Here is a 17217-nt window from a genome sequence, read left to right as displayed (position 1 = left end):
AGTGGTGTTTACATGGCTATGGCAAGTAGGCTATTGAGTTTGAGAAATGACAGAGAACAAAAGAAAAAAAGAAGAAAAAATTGAAGAGAAAATTTCCTCAGCTAAAGATTACGACGTCTTATCCTCGCATGGCGTCATCGTCAGTATACGAGCTGAAAGGCGACAAGCGGGTGAATTGGTATTTGGGATGCAGGGAGTTGGTTCTTGGCTCTCGACCACGCTGCCAACCAACTTTTGGCCAGTAATTCAGTAATTAAGGAATTATACCGTCGTGAACTGCCCGGATACCAGACCCGAGACACAAGAACCCGGATGGAGCAGTCTGAAGTTGCGGTTGTCCAATAGCATTGGTCAGAATAGCCGTTATCATTTCATCTCCACGGATACAGAGTATAATCGATGACGGAGCCAGAGCAGAGTTGTCAGAGTCATGGTTGGAGTTGTGGAGATTACAAAGTCGAATCGGCGACATTGGCCCGAGGTGATGGTTCTTAAGCTCCTTCCTTATCAGGGTTGAGGGTGGGGGGGTCCTATAGAGGGTCAAAGCGGGGGAGATAGGCGGCCTGGCACTCTGGGTTACCGATTTACGCTAATTAATCCTATCTATGTACCTATCTATGTACCTCTCAGTGTACCTACCCGTCTACCTGAGCCCCCTAACAAAGTGCGGCTTTTTTGGTTGTTGGTGGCGACCTGGTGGCCCTGATGGGGGCTAGTGTATTAGGACAGAGCCTTTTCAGTGGACAACCGTCGCTGTGTGCCCCCCTTGTCGCCTTCGATGCACAGGTGGTCAAGTAGGAGAAATAAACTCTTTTAACTTCCAGATAGAGTTGGGACGACGTCGCTTAATTCCAACTACACGGCAGACAATTCGTCTTTTTCTGTTGGCTAAATGACAAGTACCGCGTCCATCCCGAGATCCTACCTGACCAACCGGGAGAGAAATGAATGTCCGATGACTTGCTTCCAAGGTAAATCATCATATGAGCCTCAAACGGGGAGGGGTTGGGTTCCGGAGCCAACATTTACCCCTACGTACCGAGTCCTCCAGATAACTTGATTAAATCTCACAAGAAAACAAAACAGGATGGATCATGGCCGAACAAATGGTGATAAGCCCGTCCTACAGGAACCAATCCAAGCCCAATGCAGGCGGACTGGCCGTTTTCTTGGCATATGCCTATCAATATATTCGCCTCCAACCAATTGCCGCCCATGACATCCTTGATCCAGGCACGCGTTCCACAAACACACGTCTTGGCGTTGCTGGACCGCACACCACGAGCCTCAATATTTTCGACTGCATATCCCCTCTTTTTCTTTTTCCAAAATGGTCCTTGACCGAGCACGCCACGCGATCGCAGTCGTCACTCGTTGGCCGAGTTCTCGTGTAACCCTGAGGGGGGGGGGGGGGGCTTCCAGAAGGCCTCCAAGTCCCTAAGCCTCCCAAGAAACTCCCCCTCTCTCTCCCCAACCCCAGAACGGGACAAGAAAGCTCAAAAGTACATAGTATATCGCCGAGATCAGCAAAAGGGAAGTACGGCCGTCTGGAAATACGAATAAGATTGCTAAGACATGCAGACCCTGGCCAACCCAACACAGCATGGTAAACTAATGCTAATGCTACCTACCTCGATTCTAACCCCGTGTCGATTCCCTCCTGACCGAGTCACATAAACAAAAGAACCATACATTGACCCTCCTGCGAACAACAGTGCTACGTTGTCTTGCGTAGGCGAAGCAATTGCGCAACTCGTGTATGCCGTGAAGGGGACTTTGGCAAAGTACGACGCGGCCTCAGGGGATAAAGGAGGCCATCCCCCATCCCCCCCAGTGCCCCCATCCCGGAAAATGTGGGGTCGGAGGAGTCCCGCTTTTTTTCATGCGCCGTGAGCCACGAAAAGATTCCCCGGACCGTTGTCCGCCAAGCCGAACCTAATCCCGGGACCTTCCCCTTCGAGGTCTCCGCCAAGAGCCTCCAAGAACATCTCCATAGTTGGCCCAAACGAGCCGCCACCAAAACCAGGGATTCGCTTGGAAAAAAATTATCCCTCACATTTGCAATGTTACTCTAATGCAGCTTCTGACTGGCTCGCCCGCTGATATCGCCGTGTTCGCCAGTCTCTCTCACATCCGGGAACATGACCGTTATACTACCAGTATGCGGTTGGTGTGCTGCCTGTAATACCCTTCGCCGTACCCGAGTCGCCCCTAGTTACCGTTCACGAGGCCATGTGTTCCCCGTAGCGCCCAGAAATGCCCAGATCGATGGATGCTATGGCTAGCAGGCATCTTGCTGCATGTCCTCCGCATGTCAGAATTCGTTGACAAGAAGCAATGACTAGCTCCAAGCTCCATTCTTCGGTAGACCTTTGACGAGCTCTACTAATACCTAGACGAGCTCTGACTAGTGAGACCGACATGTTCGTATCCGAGGACGAGAGGATATAAAACTCGAGCTTGCTCCCGCTTCTTTGGACAGATTCTTCGAGAGCTCAACGGACCTCGATCTCAATCTCGAAGCCTTCACTGGTCAAGTTCTGTCAGGAAAACCTCTTGAATCCTTTGAACTGGTCATCCGTCACCATGGTTCGCGCCTCCTCTTACATCGGCTCCCTTGCCGTCCTCGCCGCTTCGGCGGTGGCCAAGGAGGTCCAGCCCAACGAGGCTCTTGCTGCCGAGTTTTACGACTCTGGCATCATCCACCAGCAGATCATGGCTAACAAGAAGGTACGTTTAACAGGTTCCCTTTTGTATGTTTTGCAGAAACTCATCATGCTAATTCCTCTTCCAGGCCGAGTTTGCCCGCCAGAAAGAGGCCGGTGCCTACAACAGTGAGAAGTGGCCCGAGCTGGGTTACACTCCTTGCGTCAACGGTTGGGCCGAGGCCGTCGTTGGTGACCGCAACAACACCTTCCGTTGCCACAACGCCGACCTCTACTCCTTCCTCAGCCACGCCGCCCTCGGTGACGAGCTCGGTGAGGGTTCCTCCTCGTGGGGTTGGACCTCTGAGGATGGCCGCGAGTTCGTCGCCATCGGTCAGTTCCAGGGCACTGCCTTCGCCGAGATCAACTCCGACGGCAAGCTCATTTACCTGGGCCGTCTGCCTCAGTACTCCGTGCCCTCCGAGTGGCGCGAGATCCGTTCTTACAAGAACTACATGGTCATAGGCTCCGAGGCCCTGGACCACGGTATCCAGATCTTCGACATGAAGAAGCTCCTGGACATCGACCCTGCCAGCCCCGTCACTTTCGACGCCAAAAAGGACCTGACCGGTCACTTCAACGCCCTCCTGCCCCTGGGCCGTGCTCACAACGTCGTCATCAACGAGGAGCTTAACTACGGTGTTGCCGTCGGTGCCTGGCCCCGTGGTGACCCCATCTGCAACTCGGGTCTGAACTTCTTCGACCTGACCAACCCCGCCGACCCCGTCTCCCTGGGTTGCGCCAAGGACGACGGCTACGTCCACGACGCCCAGTGCCTCGTCTACCGCGGCCCCGACAAGCGCTACCAGGGCAGGGACATCTGCTACGGCTACAACGAGGACACCCTCACCATCTACGACGTGACCGACAAGGCCAACGTCACCAACATCATCTCCCGCATCTCGTACGAGGGCGCCTCCTACACCCACCAGGGCTGGGTCCTCGACGTCAACAACCAGGAGTTCCTCGTCCTCGACGACGAGCTCGACGAGGTCCGCGGCAACGGCCCCGGCGGCGACGGCTACCCCGTCACCTTTATCTGGGACATCCGCGACCTCGAGAACCCCAAGCAGACCGGCGAGTTCAAGCATCCCATCAAGGCCATCGACCACAACCAGTACGTCATCGACAGCTACATCTACCAGTCCCACTACGGCGCCGGTCTCCGCGTCCTCGACGGCCGCTCCATCCCCTCCGACCCCACCGGTGCCGGCGTCTGCGAGGCCGCCTGGTTCGACATCTACCCGGAGGACGACCACCTCGAGGGCGGCGGCTACGTCGGCTTCGTCGGCTCCTGGTCCTCGTACGCCTACTTCCCCTCCGGCTACATCTTCGTCAACACCATCGAGCGCGGCGCCTTCGTCGTCAAGCTGACCGGCAAGGACTGCCCCAAGCCCCCCACCTGCAGCGCCGACAACTGCCTCCGCTCCTTCCGCGCCGAGTCCGTCCCGGGCCGTCTCGCCGAGTCCCAGGCCTTCTGCAAGACCTTCCTCAACTCCCCCGTCAAGGACGTCGCCGCGCTCCCCGACCACGCCGTCAAGAACTGCGCAAAGGAGGACAAGGTCGCCCAGGCTAGCAGTGCCTGCGCCTGCTTGCCCACCGCCACTCCTGCTCCTTGAGTGATTTGATGAGGTTAAGGTAGTATGATGTAGATATGAGTCTAGTTAATGCATAATATGATGACCATGTCATTACTTTACTCGACTGTGAATGTGGATGTTTAAGATGTGATCTGTAGTTTGTGTCTTTTAAACTGAATGTTTGTTGTGCTGTGGCTTATTTCCAAGTAATTCCCCAGTGTATTTCTGCTGATTGTGAGTTACAGACTGAAATCCTTGATGTGAAAGGAGAAAGGCTCCAGGTGAAGCGAGGAATGTAGCTGGTATGACTCCCGGGCACATCTTAGCTTACTCTTCCCCTGATCTTTTCTTTCGAATCTGTGATGGCCTAGTGATTGAGAGTGTTTTTTTGTAAGAAAATTTACTAGTAAGACTATGAAATTCAACAAAACGACATTCTCTCCCATTTTGAAAGAAGTGGGCAGAGTGTACCCCGAAACACCCACGGGACCTCGCGACCTTGGAGAAGGGAACATTCGACACAGCGGTAAATATAATAATACTCATTGTTGCTATAAGGATAGCTAGACAATTTGTTAATCTTCAGCGCGTTTGGACACCATTGACCCAGCGGTTCTTATTCTAACTCCCATGGGTCACCATCGCTTCATTACTTATACCTGAAGAGATCACCTTGTACCATTACACATGTATGACTTTTAGTGAATAGAATCGTGTTGTTACTTGTTAGGGGAATACCAAACTCTTCTCTTGAAAAGTTGAGCTGTCATGTCAAAACTTCCTCTCTTCCTCGCCATAACCATCCAAGACCAAAGTCCATCGCAGGAGGTCAAAATTAGCGCTTAGAAGACGACCACGCACCAATCATAGTCCTTACCATAAGCCCCAGATACACCGCATGGCATTGCGGCGCCGTTGCTTATTCCGACGTCAATCTGCCCCCGGTCAATCCCCCTCGTTCCGCCTTGCCAGGCTGCAGACAGGCCTATCGGGCATATTGAGATGCCCTGCAGTGACGCTAGATCGGAGGTTACATCTGCCAAGGTGCCACTAGTGAAGTCGTCATCCTCTTTGTAGCTTTTTTCTAACTTTTTTGTAACTCTTTAGAGTACGGAGATGTGCGGGGCTGATAACTTGCTCACAACTTGCTCACGAGGCTGCGCCTGGGGTTGTGGGGGGTTTCTTGGCATGGAGCGTGTTCTGTTGGCTGGCAGCTGAGTAACCGGGATGTTTAGAAACACGAATGAAATATTATAAAAATGTTTTGCGTGTGTTCGGTCATACTATCCTGCGCTTATGTGGCCATGCTTCTTTCAAGGCAAGCCGTTGACGCTGTCAGCCTAGTTGCCGACATAATCACCCTAGCAGCCATCTCACTGGTCCATTTTTTTGAGGGAATAAGCAGGTAGGTAGCTATTGTGTAGAACCAAATTAAGTCTTGTATCAACAGCGTGAGTGTCAAGTGGCTACGTTGGCGACGTACGCTCGTCACCTTTCGTATCTCGTTGTGGACTGTCGACTGATTTCCAGCATCGTCGAATGTGGGCGTTTGAAATCATGTACACAAATCGGAACAAGTAAACATTTAGTACGCCAACTTGCCCAAAGCGGCGAATGTATGCTAGTCACCTCTCAACGCGCTGGCTCGTGTATAGAATATCTGCTGCGCTCGCATTCAACATGAAGCTGCCGACACTATCATTCGGGATACCGCGTCACTTGAATCAGTTAACCAGCTCAATAGAATTTCAACCCAGACTTTTCTAAAGAATGAGCATGAACATAAGAGCAAAAGGTAACGCAAGAATAATTCTTGATCAGCCACATCTAAGAACCAAAGTCTCACTCGTGATATCAGTCTCACATTGCGCAAACTATCTAGCAATCACGATAGAAATATGTACACGCTACATCTCTAGCGCCCCCCTCGTACACTCATTCCCGACACACCACGGCAATCAACCGTTCTTCCTCCCAGGAACATCATTCACAAAGTGTCCCTGCGCAGTCTTATTCGTCTTCATCTCCAACCTCGTCTGCAGCCTCCTGGCAGCCCTTTCCGCCTTCTCCAGCTGCTTCTGCTGCGTCAACAGCACGCTCCGCTGCTCGGAGACAGGGAGGTGCGCAAGGGCCGTACGGTCGTTGATACTCAGGCGCGCGAGCTGCGTCTCGAAAACGACGTCGCGCTTCTCGGCGCGCGTAAGCGCCTTCATGTCGATATCCTTCTTTCCTGCGCCCGGCGCCGTGAGCTGCTGACTTGCCTTTGATTCGTCAACATCAGATCCCTCCGGGACCTCCGGGAGCAGGTTCTCCGAGGTCGAGCCGTTCGGCGCTGTTCTAGCCTTGGTGCGAGGACGGGACGCCGCTGGGTCGGAGCGGTGAGATATTGTCTTTCCCGAAGGGAGATGAATGGCGCTGCCCTCCTCCGCGGCTTCTGAGATGGCCTTGCGCGTGTCGCTTTCCTCCTTCGAATCTTCCGCAGCCGAGTCCTCGTAAAAGCCCCTAAACTCGGAATCCTCGCTGTCGATATCGAAGCGACAGTGGTTCTTGCCGACCATGTGCTGTCGCACCGCCGCCGGCGTGCGTCGCTGGGTCCCGCATTGGAGACACTCGCGGTATTCGTAGATGACTAGGTGCAGGTAGCGCACGAGCGTCTCGAGGTCGACGATGAGCTTGTCCTGGTCGGGAATGAACATGCCATGCGCCTTGTGCATGTGTGCGACGTTGTCGTCGAAGCTTTCCGAGGAAGTCTTGCAGAAGAGGCAGTCTTCAGGGACGAAGTCGTGCGCGGGCTCAGCGTCGGCCTCGGAATCGGAGGACTCTTCGGAGGCGGAGTCGGTGGTGGGGTCATTCGGCTCGGCGGGGCCTTCGGTAGCGGCGTGTTGCTCCGCTGTTAATGGTTCGAGGCCGGCGATGCGGCGCTTGAGGTTCGTGACGTGCCACTGGCTCTTTGAGTGGGCGCGGCGGGTCTCTGGGTTGTCGAAATGGACGGCGCAGGTGCCGCAGGATGTAGCTGTGAGCTTGAAGTGAGAGGTGTCTTGGTGTTCCATGGTTGTGGTTGTGGTTGTTACGGCGGCGTTGGTTGTGCCCAGCATAAATGAGTTGATGGATCTAAACAATGAATGTTTTCTAGGAGAAATTAATTCTTTTCGTCTTTGCCTACCGAAAGACACTTATTCTCGGAAACGGAAATCGCCAGCTTTATACTCGAGATTGCTAGTAAACGAAAAACCACGTTCCAAGGAAATCAAATCACTGCTTTGCGTGGCGAGGCCCAGACTCTCTGATCCACCGCGATATCTCAACGTCAATTGGCGAATCAGCGAAGCATTACCAAAGCGAAGCCGAAAGGACGTCGCTTCTACATCACCCATCAGCCGATGGTTTTGCTGCACGACAAATACTGTGAGTCAGAATGTGGGGTTCCAATGTCACGGCGCCGTCTCGGCTCCGGCATCTCACCAGAGGAAGATGCTTGAAGCGTCTCTGCATTTAATTACTGCGTAAGCAACTGCGACAGATCGGTTTTAGCTGGAGGATTCTGACTCTGAGCAATGATAAGATTGGAGGAAAAGGCCAGTGAGTCACGCCCGCTTACTCCGGGGCGGAGACCTTCCTGTTCGGGACTCATCGGGGCTATCATTTGGATGAGCCATCACCAGGCGACTCCACTGCGGTCCGATTGACAGGGGGGTAATACAATGACCGTGCCGAACTCAATTGCGGGCTTGGACTCCGGGCTTCTAGAAGCCCTCCACGGCGCCATGTGCAACCGATCAACGTTGATAGTACCGTATCTGCAATATGTGGCGTCTGGTTAACTCCAGAAATGTCTGAGAACTCCTAGCTTCAACTGTTTGCCGTTTAAAAAAAAAAAAAAAAAAATTCAAACAAAACCTCACTTGGCAGAATCCGGAACGTGTCTTAAAGTTGGTATCGAATCACTTTTATCCGCTATCTACCTGCTTCTCGCCATTTGCCTCTCGAGAAATCACGGAATACTGACTCCCCCTCCCCCTCCCTCCTTCCCTCTAACAACACATGACATGAATCAAATCCGCCGTGGGTCTCATTATCCGACAGTGTCCCAAAATGCTCAACCCGCAACTCCTCTCAATATCATCGCCGTCGCTTAGTAGCTGCGGCCGAACATGACGTACTTCTGCGCCTTGGCCTCGCACTCGGGGCTCAAGCACTTGGTCTCGCCGGCAACGATGCCCTCGGGCTGCTCGAAGGGAATGCAGAGAGACTTCATGCCCATGGTGGGCTGCTTCTTGCCCTCGGGGAGGGTGGCGTTCTCGGGGGGCTCGCTGGTGGTCAGCTCCTTGATGCGGTCCTCGCACTTGCCGCCCAAGCAGTGGGGGATGAGAACGACGTTCTTGGTGTCCAGGGAGGGGATGACCTTCTCCCAGTCGTTGATGGTGAGGCGGTGCTCGCGGAAGGACTTCTCGGCCTTGCTGTACATGTCGGCCTGGATGGTCTCGAGGAGCTCGGGAACCTTGGTGGAGAGCTCGGCCAGAGGGATGGTGCCCTTCTCACCAGTGTCACGACGAGCGAAAGAGACGACCTGGTTGGCCATATCCTTGGGGCCGAACTCGAGACGCAGGGGAACACCGCGGAGCTCCCAGTCGTTGAACTTCCAGGCAGGAGTGTAACCCTCCCTCAAGTCGGATTCGGCACGGATACCGGCCTTGCGGAGCTCGTTGCGGAGGTCGTCAGTCTGGCCCTCGAGCTTCTTGCGGTCCTCGGGTGTGGTCTTGGCGGTGATACCGACGGCAATGAGGATGACCTGGGTCTTGGCGATACGAGGGGGGAGGACAAGGCCCTTGTCGTCACCGTGGATCATGACCATGACACCAATGACACGGGTGGACAGACCCCAAGAGTTCTGCCAGACGAAGAGCTTCTCACCCTTCTTCTCAGGGTCCTCGACAGTGATGTCGAACATCTTGGAGAAGTTCTGACCCAGGCAGTGGGAAGTGGCACCCTGAATACCACGGCCGTTGGACGGGATGTAACCCTCGACGGTAGTGGTGTAGTAACCACCAGCGAACTTCTCGTTCTCGGTCTTGGTACCACGAACGACAGGGACGGCGAGCAGCTGCTCGTAGACACCGGCGTAGAGCTCGAGGATCTCAAGAACCTCCTTGCCAGCAAGCTCCTCGGTAAGGTGAGCGGTGTGGCCCTCCTGCCACAAGAACTCTCTTGTACGGAGGAAAGGGGTGGTCTGCTTGGCCTCCCATCGAACGACAGAGTTCCACTGGTTCAGGCGGAAGGGAAGGTCGCGATGGCTACGAATCCACTTGGAGTAGTAGGGGTACATGACAGCCTCGGAGGTGGGACGAACCGCGACGGGGACCTCGAGATCCTTGTCACCGCTAGAAAGGGGCTATCAGCATAAAAGCAGCGAGAGTTCGTAGGGAGAAGTCGACTTACGCCTTGGTGACCCAGGCCAACTCAGGGGCAAAACCCTCAACGTGATCCTTCTCCTTCTCAAGCGACTTGGACGAGAGGAAAATGGGGAAGCTGGTCTCGTCGACACCCATAGCCTCAATGCGCTCGGAGAACCACTTGCGGATGACACCCCAGATGTACATGGAGGCAGGGCGGAGAATGAAGAAACCGGCAATCTCGTTGTAGTACTCGACCATCTCGGCCTTGAGAACGACCTCCTGGTACCACATGGAGAAGTCCTCGTTCTTCTTGACAGTAATACCGATAATGTCGTCCGTCTTCTTCTTGCCACCGACAACGGGGAGGGAGGCCTGCTTGGCAGCCTTCGCAGCCTTTTCAGCAGCCATCTTGGCCTGCTTCTCGGCCTTCTTCAAGGCGCTCTTGGATTGTTCGGGGGCAGCGGCGTCGGCCATGTTTGCGATAGTGACTGCAGGTCGCAGAGGCGTCTCGGAAAGGGATATCGACTTATAGAATTGACGGCGTGGTGCCCGGATCGGCCTGAGTCACTCGAGATTTTGGGCTGAGAAGGCGGTGCGATTTCGCGGAAAATCTGCCCCGCACTAAAATGTGAGTCGTGTGTCGAGCTGTTGGGCGGGAGGGAGTGAGGGGTCAATTGACAGCCACAGGGGACCACACTGAAGTCGGGGCGCTTATCAGAAGTGGGGCGATAGCTGCTGTAGTCTGCACAGTGAGGTACCTTTGGCCGAGGACAGCTCAGTTGACGTTGTGGAAGTCTGCCTTATTGTGCTTGTTGTTTTGGGAAATTTGATAGTATTTTTAAAATAATTTTACTACTTCTAATCAACCTTCTTTGTTAGTTTGTCTCTTGTTCCCTTCGCAGTCCTTAGACACTCCTATCAATATGATAAGCAGTACGTATCCAATGCTGACCTAATCACCAACCTAGATAAGGTACTTCCCCACAGTTTCTACCTCCCACCGCACAGTCCATATCAAATCTGTACCTCACCAGCCACACCCCCCGGTTCCTGGAACAACTCCGATCCGAAAAAAAGTTGCGTCGAGGAGACAAGGCAGGCACAGCACAGAAGCTTCTATTGCTGTCCAGGCACACACCGACGAGCTCCCCAAAACCCCCCCATCCACCACCTCCCATCCCGCGATTTACGATTATTGCAGGCAGTGAGGCGCAAAAATGGCTTCCATGTTCGAGCAGTCAGGGAGCGGCACGCTTTTCCTCGGCGGCCAGAAGATTTCCGGTTCCGACATTCGTGACCAAAACGGTATGCTTTGCTTGTCCTTTCGCTTCTGTGTTGGGACCCCCCCCAAAGCTAGAGCTTCATCCTTGCTGACAAACTTGCAGTTCTCGCAACCCAGGCCATCGCAAATGTCGTCAAGAGCTCGTTCGGCCCCAGCGGTCTGGATAAGATGATGGTGGACGATATTGGTGTAGGTTCGCTGGCCCCCTCCCCCCTGGACCCCGCTTACCCCCAGCACAGGATGTCACGGTCACGAACGACGGTGCGACCATCCTCAGTCTGTTGGATGTCGAGCACCCCGCTGGCAAGATCTTGGTTGACCTTGCACAACAACAAGATAAGGAGGTCGGCGATGGCACCACGTCCGTCGTCCTCATCGCCGCCGAGCTGCTGCGCAGAGGAAACGAGCTCATGAAGAACCGTATACACCCCACCACCATCATCACCGGCTACCGACTCGCCCTCCGTGAGGCCGTCAAGTACATGAACGAGAACATCAGCATCAAGGTCGAGAACCTCGGTCGCGATTCTCTCATCAACATCGCCAAGACCTCCATGTCCAGCAAGATTATCGGTGCCGACTCCGACTTCTTCGCCAGCATGGTCGTCGATGCCATGCTCGCCGTCAAGACGACGAACAACCGCAACGAGACGAAATACCCCGTCAAGGCCGTCAACATTCTCAAGGCTCACGGAAAGGGCTCCCTTGAGTCTATCCTCGTCAAGGGCTACGCTCTTAACTGCACAGTTGCCTCCCAGGCTATGCCCACAAGAATACAAGATGCCAAGATTGCCGTCTTGGATATGAACCTGCAGAAGGAGCGTATGAAGCTTGGTGTTCAGATTACCGTCGACGACCCGTCGCAACTGGAGCAGATCCGTGCCAGAGAGTCCGGCATGATTCTGGAGAGGGTAGAAATGATCTTGAAGGCCGGCGCCAACGTCATCCTTACGACCAAGGGTATTGACGATATGGTTCTGAAGGCCTTCGTCGAGAAGGGAGCCATGGGTGTGCGCAGATGCAAGAAGGAGGACCTCCGGAGAATCGCAAAGGCTACCGGCGCCACTCTTCTCAGCACATTGTCCGACCTGAACGGAGACGAGAAGTTCGACCCCTCATACCTCGGACACGCCGACGAGGTTGTCCAGGAGCGCATCTCAGATGACGAGTGCATTCTCGTCAAGGGCACCAAGACTCACTCCTCAGCATCCATCATTCTCCGCGGACCCAACGACTTCACTCTGGACGAGATGGAGCGTTCCATCCACGACTCCCTCAACGCCGTCAAGAGAACTCTGGAGAGCGGCAGCATCGTCCCCGGTGGTGGTGCCGTCGAGACTGCTCTTCACATTTATCTTGAGGAGTTCGCCGGCACTGTCGGCTCCCGCGAGCAGCTGGCCATTGGCGAATTCGCCCAGTCTCTGCTCGTGATCCCCAAGACCCTGGCCGTCAACGCGGCCAAGGATGCATCAGAGCTCGTGGCCCAGCTCCGCTCCCGGCACGCGCTCTCCCAGCGCATCCAGGAGGGTGAGGGCAACGACGACGAGAAGATTGTGGCGCGCAAGAAGGCGTACAAGAACTACGGCCTCGACCTGACGCGCGGCAAGGTGATTGACGAGGTTAAGGCTGGTATTCTGGAGCCCAGCATCAGCAAGATCCGGCAACTGAAGAGTGCCGTGGAGGCTTGCATCAGCATCATGCGTATCGATACCCTGATCAAGCTGGATCCCGAGCAGAGGGGAGAGGAGGATGACGGTCACGGTCACTGATGGGCGGGGTGTGATGTGAAAAAATAAAACAAAAATGGGTCAATATATGGGAGTGATCAAGGTTAGACGGTTCATAGATCATTTGTTAATGATACCTTGCAATGCCGATGCGGACTCTCATCCTGTACAACCCAGCCTGTTCCGTTTAATGATAATCCTGTCGCCTTAAAATGCAAGTCCTGTGGGATGATGTTTAAGAAGAAGAAAGAGAAAAGAAAAAAAGAAAAAAAAAAGCCACTGACCACAAAAAGCTAGAAAAATACAATCTAACACCAGCCAAACTTCTCATTCAGCACCCATTCCACTTCTCCATCGCCGTACCACATCAGGCTCGGGATGCTATCATTCTCCCTCTCTACAAACTCATGCGGGATACCCGCCTTCTCCACCAGCCTTCTCACTCTGGCTTCCGGGTTCCACATCTCAATGTTGTTAGACTTCCACTCGGCCGCCTCCGCCCTCGCGAGCGTCAACAGCTCCTCGATGGCTTCCTGCACGTAATCATCGCTGCTGTTCTCATCCTCCACAACCAACCTCAGAATGTGCATCGTGTTACCCTCGGGCTTCTTCAGTCCGCCGTAGTAGCCCCTCGTCCACACGGCCCACACCCTCTGCCCGGGCTCGCCCACGACGGCACCGCGCACCGTCGGCGTCTTGCCAAAGATGTGCTTCGTCATGAAGTCCTCGCGCATGAGATGCCATAAGATGACGTCGATGTCCGGCAACAGCGCCACGCGCGCCTTGTTGCCCTTTGACGCCCTCGACAGCCTCTCGCGGAGAAGCTTCTCGTCGACGGCGCTCAGCTCCGCGAGCTCATGGTACCCGACGGGCTTCGCCTTGCCGTTCTTCTTCTGGCCTTCGTCGGCCGCTTGAGGCGGGAAGGAAAGGTGTGTGCTCTCGTACGGGTGCCAGCCGTGTTTCGCGTAGAACTTTTTGCCAATGTCGGAAAAGAGTATGGAGCATGCGACCTCGCCGTCCTTGATGTCGCCCCACTGCTCGCCCTTGGCCATCTTGTTGCCCTGCCAGCTGGCCACGCGGGAGCCGACCATGCTCATCATGGTCGAGGCGTAGCCCTTGCCGCGGTGCGAGGGCTCCGTGAAGACGGAGCCGATGGCGTGTGCCACGGTATCGGCGACGGTGCCGTCGGGCTTCGCGGCCAGCGCGCGCTTGCGGATGCTCTCGCACGACGAGTAGATGGGGCGGGCGTCGGGCGGTTGCGCAGGGTCGGTCAGGATCCAGTGGGTGATGCCGCCGTTCCGGCTGACGGGGACGGTGGTGAGGTACTGCTCGCGGCGTAGGTACTCGTCGAGCTCGAGGGCGGTGCCCCATTTCTCGTGAGTCCAGGTCCATATCTGGATACGCTCGGCGGGGGTCGGGTGGGTGAGGATGAGGTCGGCTTCGTGTGTTGAGCCCATTGTGGTGTTTTCCTGCTGTGTTGTTCCGTTTCTTCTTCTTCTTCTTCTCGTCTTTCTTTGTTTATGCTTCTCTGGGTGTGTCAATCGTATCTGTTGACCATTAGATAGTATTGAATGTGAAGAAGGGGAAAACAAAAGACATCAGCTTCTACGAAAGCTGGCAACACGAAGAACAAGAGTGCCAGCCCGCCTTATCAACACCTCTCTCTCTTCCGAAGAGGGGGGTGTGGGAAGCAACAGGTGCCCCACCATTGAGCATCACAGCGGCGGCGGGGAAGACCCAGTTAACCCCAGGATTGAGACGGCCGTTTTCAAGCCTCTACCCGGCATAAGTTTAAGGCAAGGGAAGGTGAGGGTGAGGGGGGCATGGGGCATGGGGCCCCAGCGATGGGTTAGCCACGATTACATGGCAAAAAAATAAGAGCTCCCGGGGCCGGATTTCGAGACACAAAGAAACGTGGGACATTCGATCACAACATCGTTTACGGTAACACACACACCCCCCGGTTCTGTCCAGGTGCAAGAATAAAAAAACAAAAAAGGTGTCAGCAGGCCCACAAGCGGCTGTGATGGGAAAAGCCAAGCGGATGCTCGTCTTACGTCACGGGATGAAGCTAGTGGTGATGGGAAATCTTGGGGTTCGAAGGCAGAGAAGAAGCGGATGCAGCTATAGGTAGTTAGTAGTGGGAGTAGGAGTAGTGTCAGTGGTAGTAGTGGTAGTAGCAGGGTGTATGAGGTGGATTCGTTTCGAAGAGTAACGTTTGTAACTGGCCTCTCCCATAGCTGTGCCTTGGAACTCTGGGCCTTTTTTTAGGTAATTGTTTGCCCTTTTGGAGGGATGGTTTTTCTACTAGTAACTAAGTGAAATCCGCTTGCCGGTGCGGACGGACATGGAACTCCCAAAGGGCAGGTCATGCCGGGCGGTGCGTCCAGGCGGGGGTTTCCACCCGTGGCTCCCGAGCCGGTGGAAGCCGATGGTAGGCGGGGCCGTTCCGGTTTGACGCGGGCGTAGCGGGGGTGGTTCCAGTGGCCCTGCAGTGACCCTGCAGTGGATTGTCTTTCTCGCTACACCTAGAAGCGTGACGGGGCTGAACGAGGGATCCCCTTGTCTCTGTTAGTCGGCTGACTTGGCTGAAGTTCCCAGCAAAGTGTTGGAGGTTAGCGGGGGCGTCTGTGTGATGATCTTGGGGAACAATGGGCGACAGTTATGGCCTTGGCTGTTGTTTTGCTCCTATTAAATCGTCAATGACTGTTCATGCGCCGCCCGTTGTAAAGAGTCCGGTCACTATTGGGGTCTTCTGCTATCAAATAAACTAGCAAACTAGCCGTGTTCATCTCCAGAAGCTATTCACAATAACACGCCCCCCCGTTTCGGTCTTGTTATCAACGTGTTTTAAAATCTTATCATATCCGGCCACCAATAGCAATCTCTATACAATGGCGGAAATCTCCCGTTATCTGAGTCAAAATGCAAAGAACTTATGACTACAGATACGCAAAAAAATAATAATACGAACCTGGTCTAAACTCTATCAAACAAAAAGGTCCCTCCACCTTCCATTCCCGTCGCTCCCCTCGCCCGCAAAAGCCGAACCACCGCATCGTGACCCCTCGCAGCCGCGCCCTGTAGAGCAGTCTGCCCACCACCCCATCCTCCAGATCCAGCCTCGATCTCGGCTCCGGCGTCCAGTAACATCTCGCATACGCGAACATGCCCTCCCTCTGCTGCGGCGTGCAGCGCCCTCCCGCCCTTGAACCTGCTCCCTTCGGCATCCACATCCGCCCCAGCGCCCAGCAGCATCCTCACCATCCCGTCATCACCACGTTGGCTCGCCGCTTGCAACGCCGTGAACCCCTTGTGTCGGCTCGCTGGCGCATTGACCTCGGCCCCGTGATCCATCAGCAGCGTAACCAGATCTGCGAACCCGTGGGCGGCGGCCGCCTGCAACGCCGTCCTACCACCCGTCGTCGCCGGCGGCGCGTTCACATCCGCCCCCTCGTCCAAAAGTACCCTGACAACCTCCATTTGTCCCCCGCTGCAAGCTGACTGTAGCGCCGTGGCCCCGTGGTACCGCGCTGCCGGCGCATTCACATCGGCGCCCTTGTCGAGCAGCATCCTCACAATGTCCACGTCAGGTTGCCCGCTCGCGAGCTGTAGCGCATTCCGCGCGTCATTATTGCCCGGAGGAGCGTCGACATCCGCCCCGGCTTCCAGGATTGCCGATACGACCTCGGCGTGGGACGCCGAGCAGGCGGCCTGGAGCGCGGTGCGGCCGTAGTATCCCTGCGGAGGCTCGTTGACGTCTGCTCCGGAGGCGAGGGCTGCGCGTACGCCGGATAAGTCTCCTGCGCGAGCGGCTCGTTGTAGAGGCGTCCAGCAGTCGTCTTCGTCGCGGTCGGAACTGATGTCTCCTTCTTCAATCGTGAATGACATTGTAGATGATATGAATTTGACTTGAGACCGTGAGAGGATGGGTTTTGGTGAGATGATATATGTGATTAAAAGTCCCATGCAGGCAGGCAAGGGTGTCGGAAACACGGCACAGGAAGGGCGTCGTGTCAGAAACGTTTACTCTTTCATCGTCACGTCGCAAATGTTAAATGCACATTGAATGATGGATTCTGACAAGTGTCTATTTCCAGAGGCTAATCCTTAATTCTCAGTCTCTGCTTGTTTCTTGCTCTCGCTCTTGTGCTGAGGTGCGCCCTTCTTTGGCTCGTTTTTCGAGCCGGCCTCGTTTTCGTAGTCGCCGCCCTGCTTCTCGTATTCTTTCGCCAACTTGGATGCCTGTGATCCGTAAGCGATGTGTTTACCTGTGCGGTAGTGATTGCTGCTCTGTTGGTAATCCCGCTTACCTTCCACGCTGACCATTGTCCCTCACCGCCGCCTGACTTGTTTGGTTCCTGTTTAATTTCTAAAGCGTTATTAGTATAACCACAACTTTGGAACATGATGATGTTCTTTTACCCTCTTTAAGCTCCTCCCTCAGTTCAGGGTCAGTAGGCTTTCCCTTGGATGAAGGCATTTTGTAAGAAGAGTATGTAAACGAGCTTCTTGACTTTGAATACTGAG

The 17217-nt window shown here is 54.7% G+C and overlaps 6 protein-coding genes across 6 annotated transcripts; 2 read left to right on the top strand and 4 right to left on the bottom strand.

The window, feature by feature from the left end:
• Positions 1-2586: 2586 nt before the first annotated feature.
• CTRU02_214593 (uncharacterized protein) lies at positions 2587-4324 on the top strand (the record flags this gene model as incomplete). The annotated part of the gene is made up of 2 exons (XM_036727781.1): positions 2587-2730; positions 2795-4324. The coding sequence occupies 2 exons, from the start codon at positions 2587-2589 to the stop codon at positions 4322-4324; spliced, it is 1674 nt and encodes a 557-aa protein (XP_036580310.1).
• A 1919-nt stretch (positions 4325-6243) lies between these two features.
• On the bottom strand, positions 6244-7380 carry CTRU02_214592 (pre-60S factor; the record flags this gene model as incomplete). Its single annotated transcript, XM_036727780.1, has 1 exon — positions 6244-7380. One exon carries the CDS (start codon positions 7378-7380, stop codon positions 6244-6246), a length of 1137 nt encoding a protein of 378 aa, XP_036580309.1.
• Positions 7381-8417: 1037 nt separating this feature from the next.
• Positions 8418-10152, bottom strand: CTRU02_214591 (prolyl-trna synthetase; the record flags this gene model as incomplete). Its single annotated transcript, XM_036727779.1, has 2 exons — positions 8418-9663; positions 9722-10152. The coding sequence occupies 2 exons, from the start codon at positions 10150-10152 to the stop codon at positions 8418-8420; spliced, it is 1677 nt and encodes a 558-aa protein (XP_036580308.1).
• A 743-nt stretch (positions 10153-10895) lies between these two features.
• CTRU02_214589 (T-complex protein 1 subunit alpha) lies at positions 10896-12729 on the top strand (the record flags this gene model as incomplete). Its single annotated transcript, XM_036727777.1, has 3 exons — positions 10896-10983; positions 11064-11149; positions 11200-12729. The coding sequence occupies 3 exons, from the start codon at positions 10896-10898 to the stop codon at positions 12727-12729; spliced, it is 1704 nt and encodes a 567-aa protein (XP_036580307.1).
• Positions 12730-12995: 266 nt separating this feature from the next.
• On the bottom strand, positions 12996-14144 carry CTRU02_214590 (lysine acetyltransferase; the record flags this gene model as incomplete). Its single annotated transcript, XM_036727778.1, has 1 exon — positions 12996-14144. The coding sequence occupies one exon, from the start codon at positions 14142-14144 to the stop codon at positions 12996-12998; it is 1149 nt and encodes a 382-aa protein (XP_036580306.1).
• Positions 14145-15666: 1522 nt separating this feature from the next.
• Positions 15667-17170, bottom strand: CTRU02_214588 (ankyrin repeat protein; the record flags this gene model as incomplete). Its single annotated transcript, XM_036727776.1, has 4 exons — positions 15667-16576; positions 16802-16932; positions 16959-17059; positions 17113-17170. 4 exons carry the CDS (start codon positions 17168-17170, stop codon positions 15667-15669), a joined length of 1200 nt encoding a protein of 399 aa, XP_036580305.1.
• Between the last annotated feature and the right edge of the window lie 47 nt (positions 17171-17217).

The sequence above is a fragment of the Colletotrichum truncatum genome (assembly GCF_014235925.2).
Source record: "Colletotrichum truncatum strain CMES1059 chromosome Unknown Contig_0011, whole genome shotgun sequence".
Lineage (NCBI taxonomy): Eukaryota > Fungi > Ascomycota > Sordariomycetes > Glomerellales > Glomerellaceae > Colletotrichum > Colletotrichum truncatum.
This window is presented reverse-complemented; position numbering and strand designations above follow the sequence as displayed.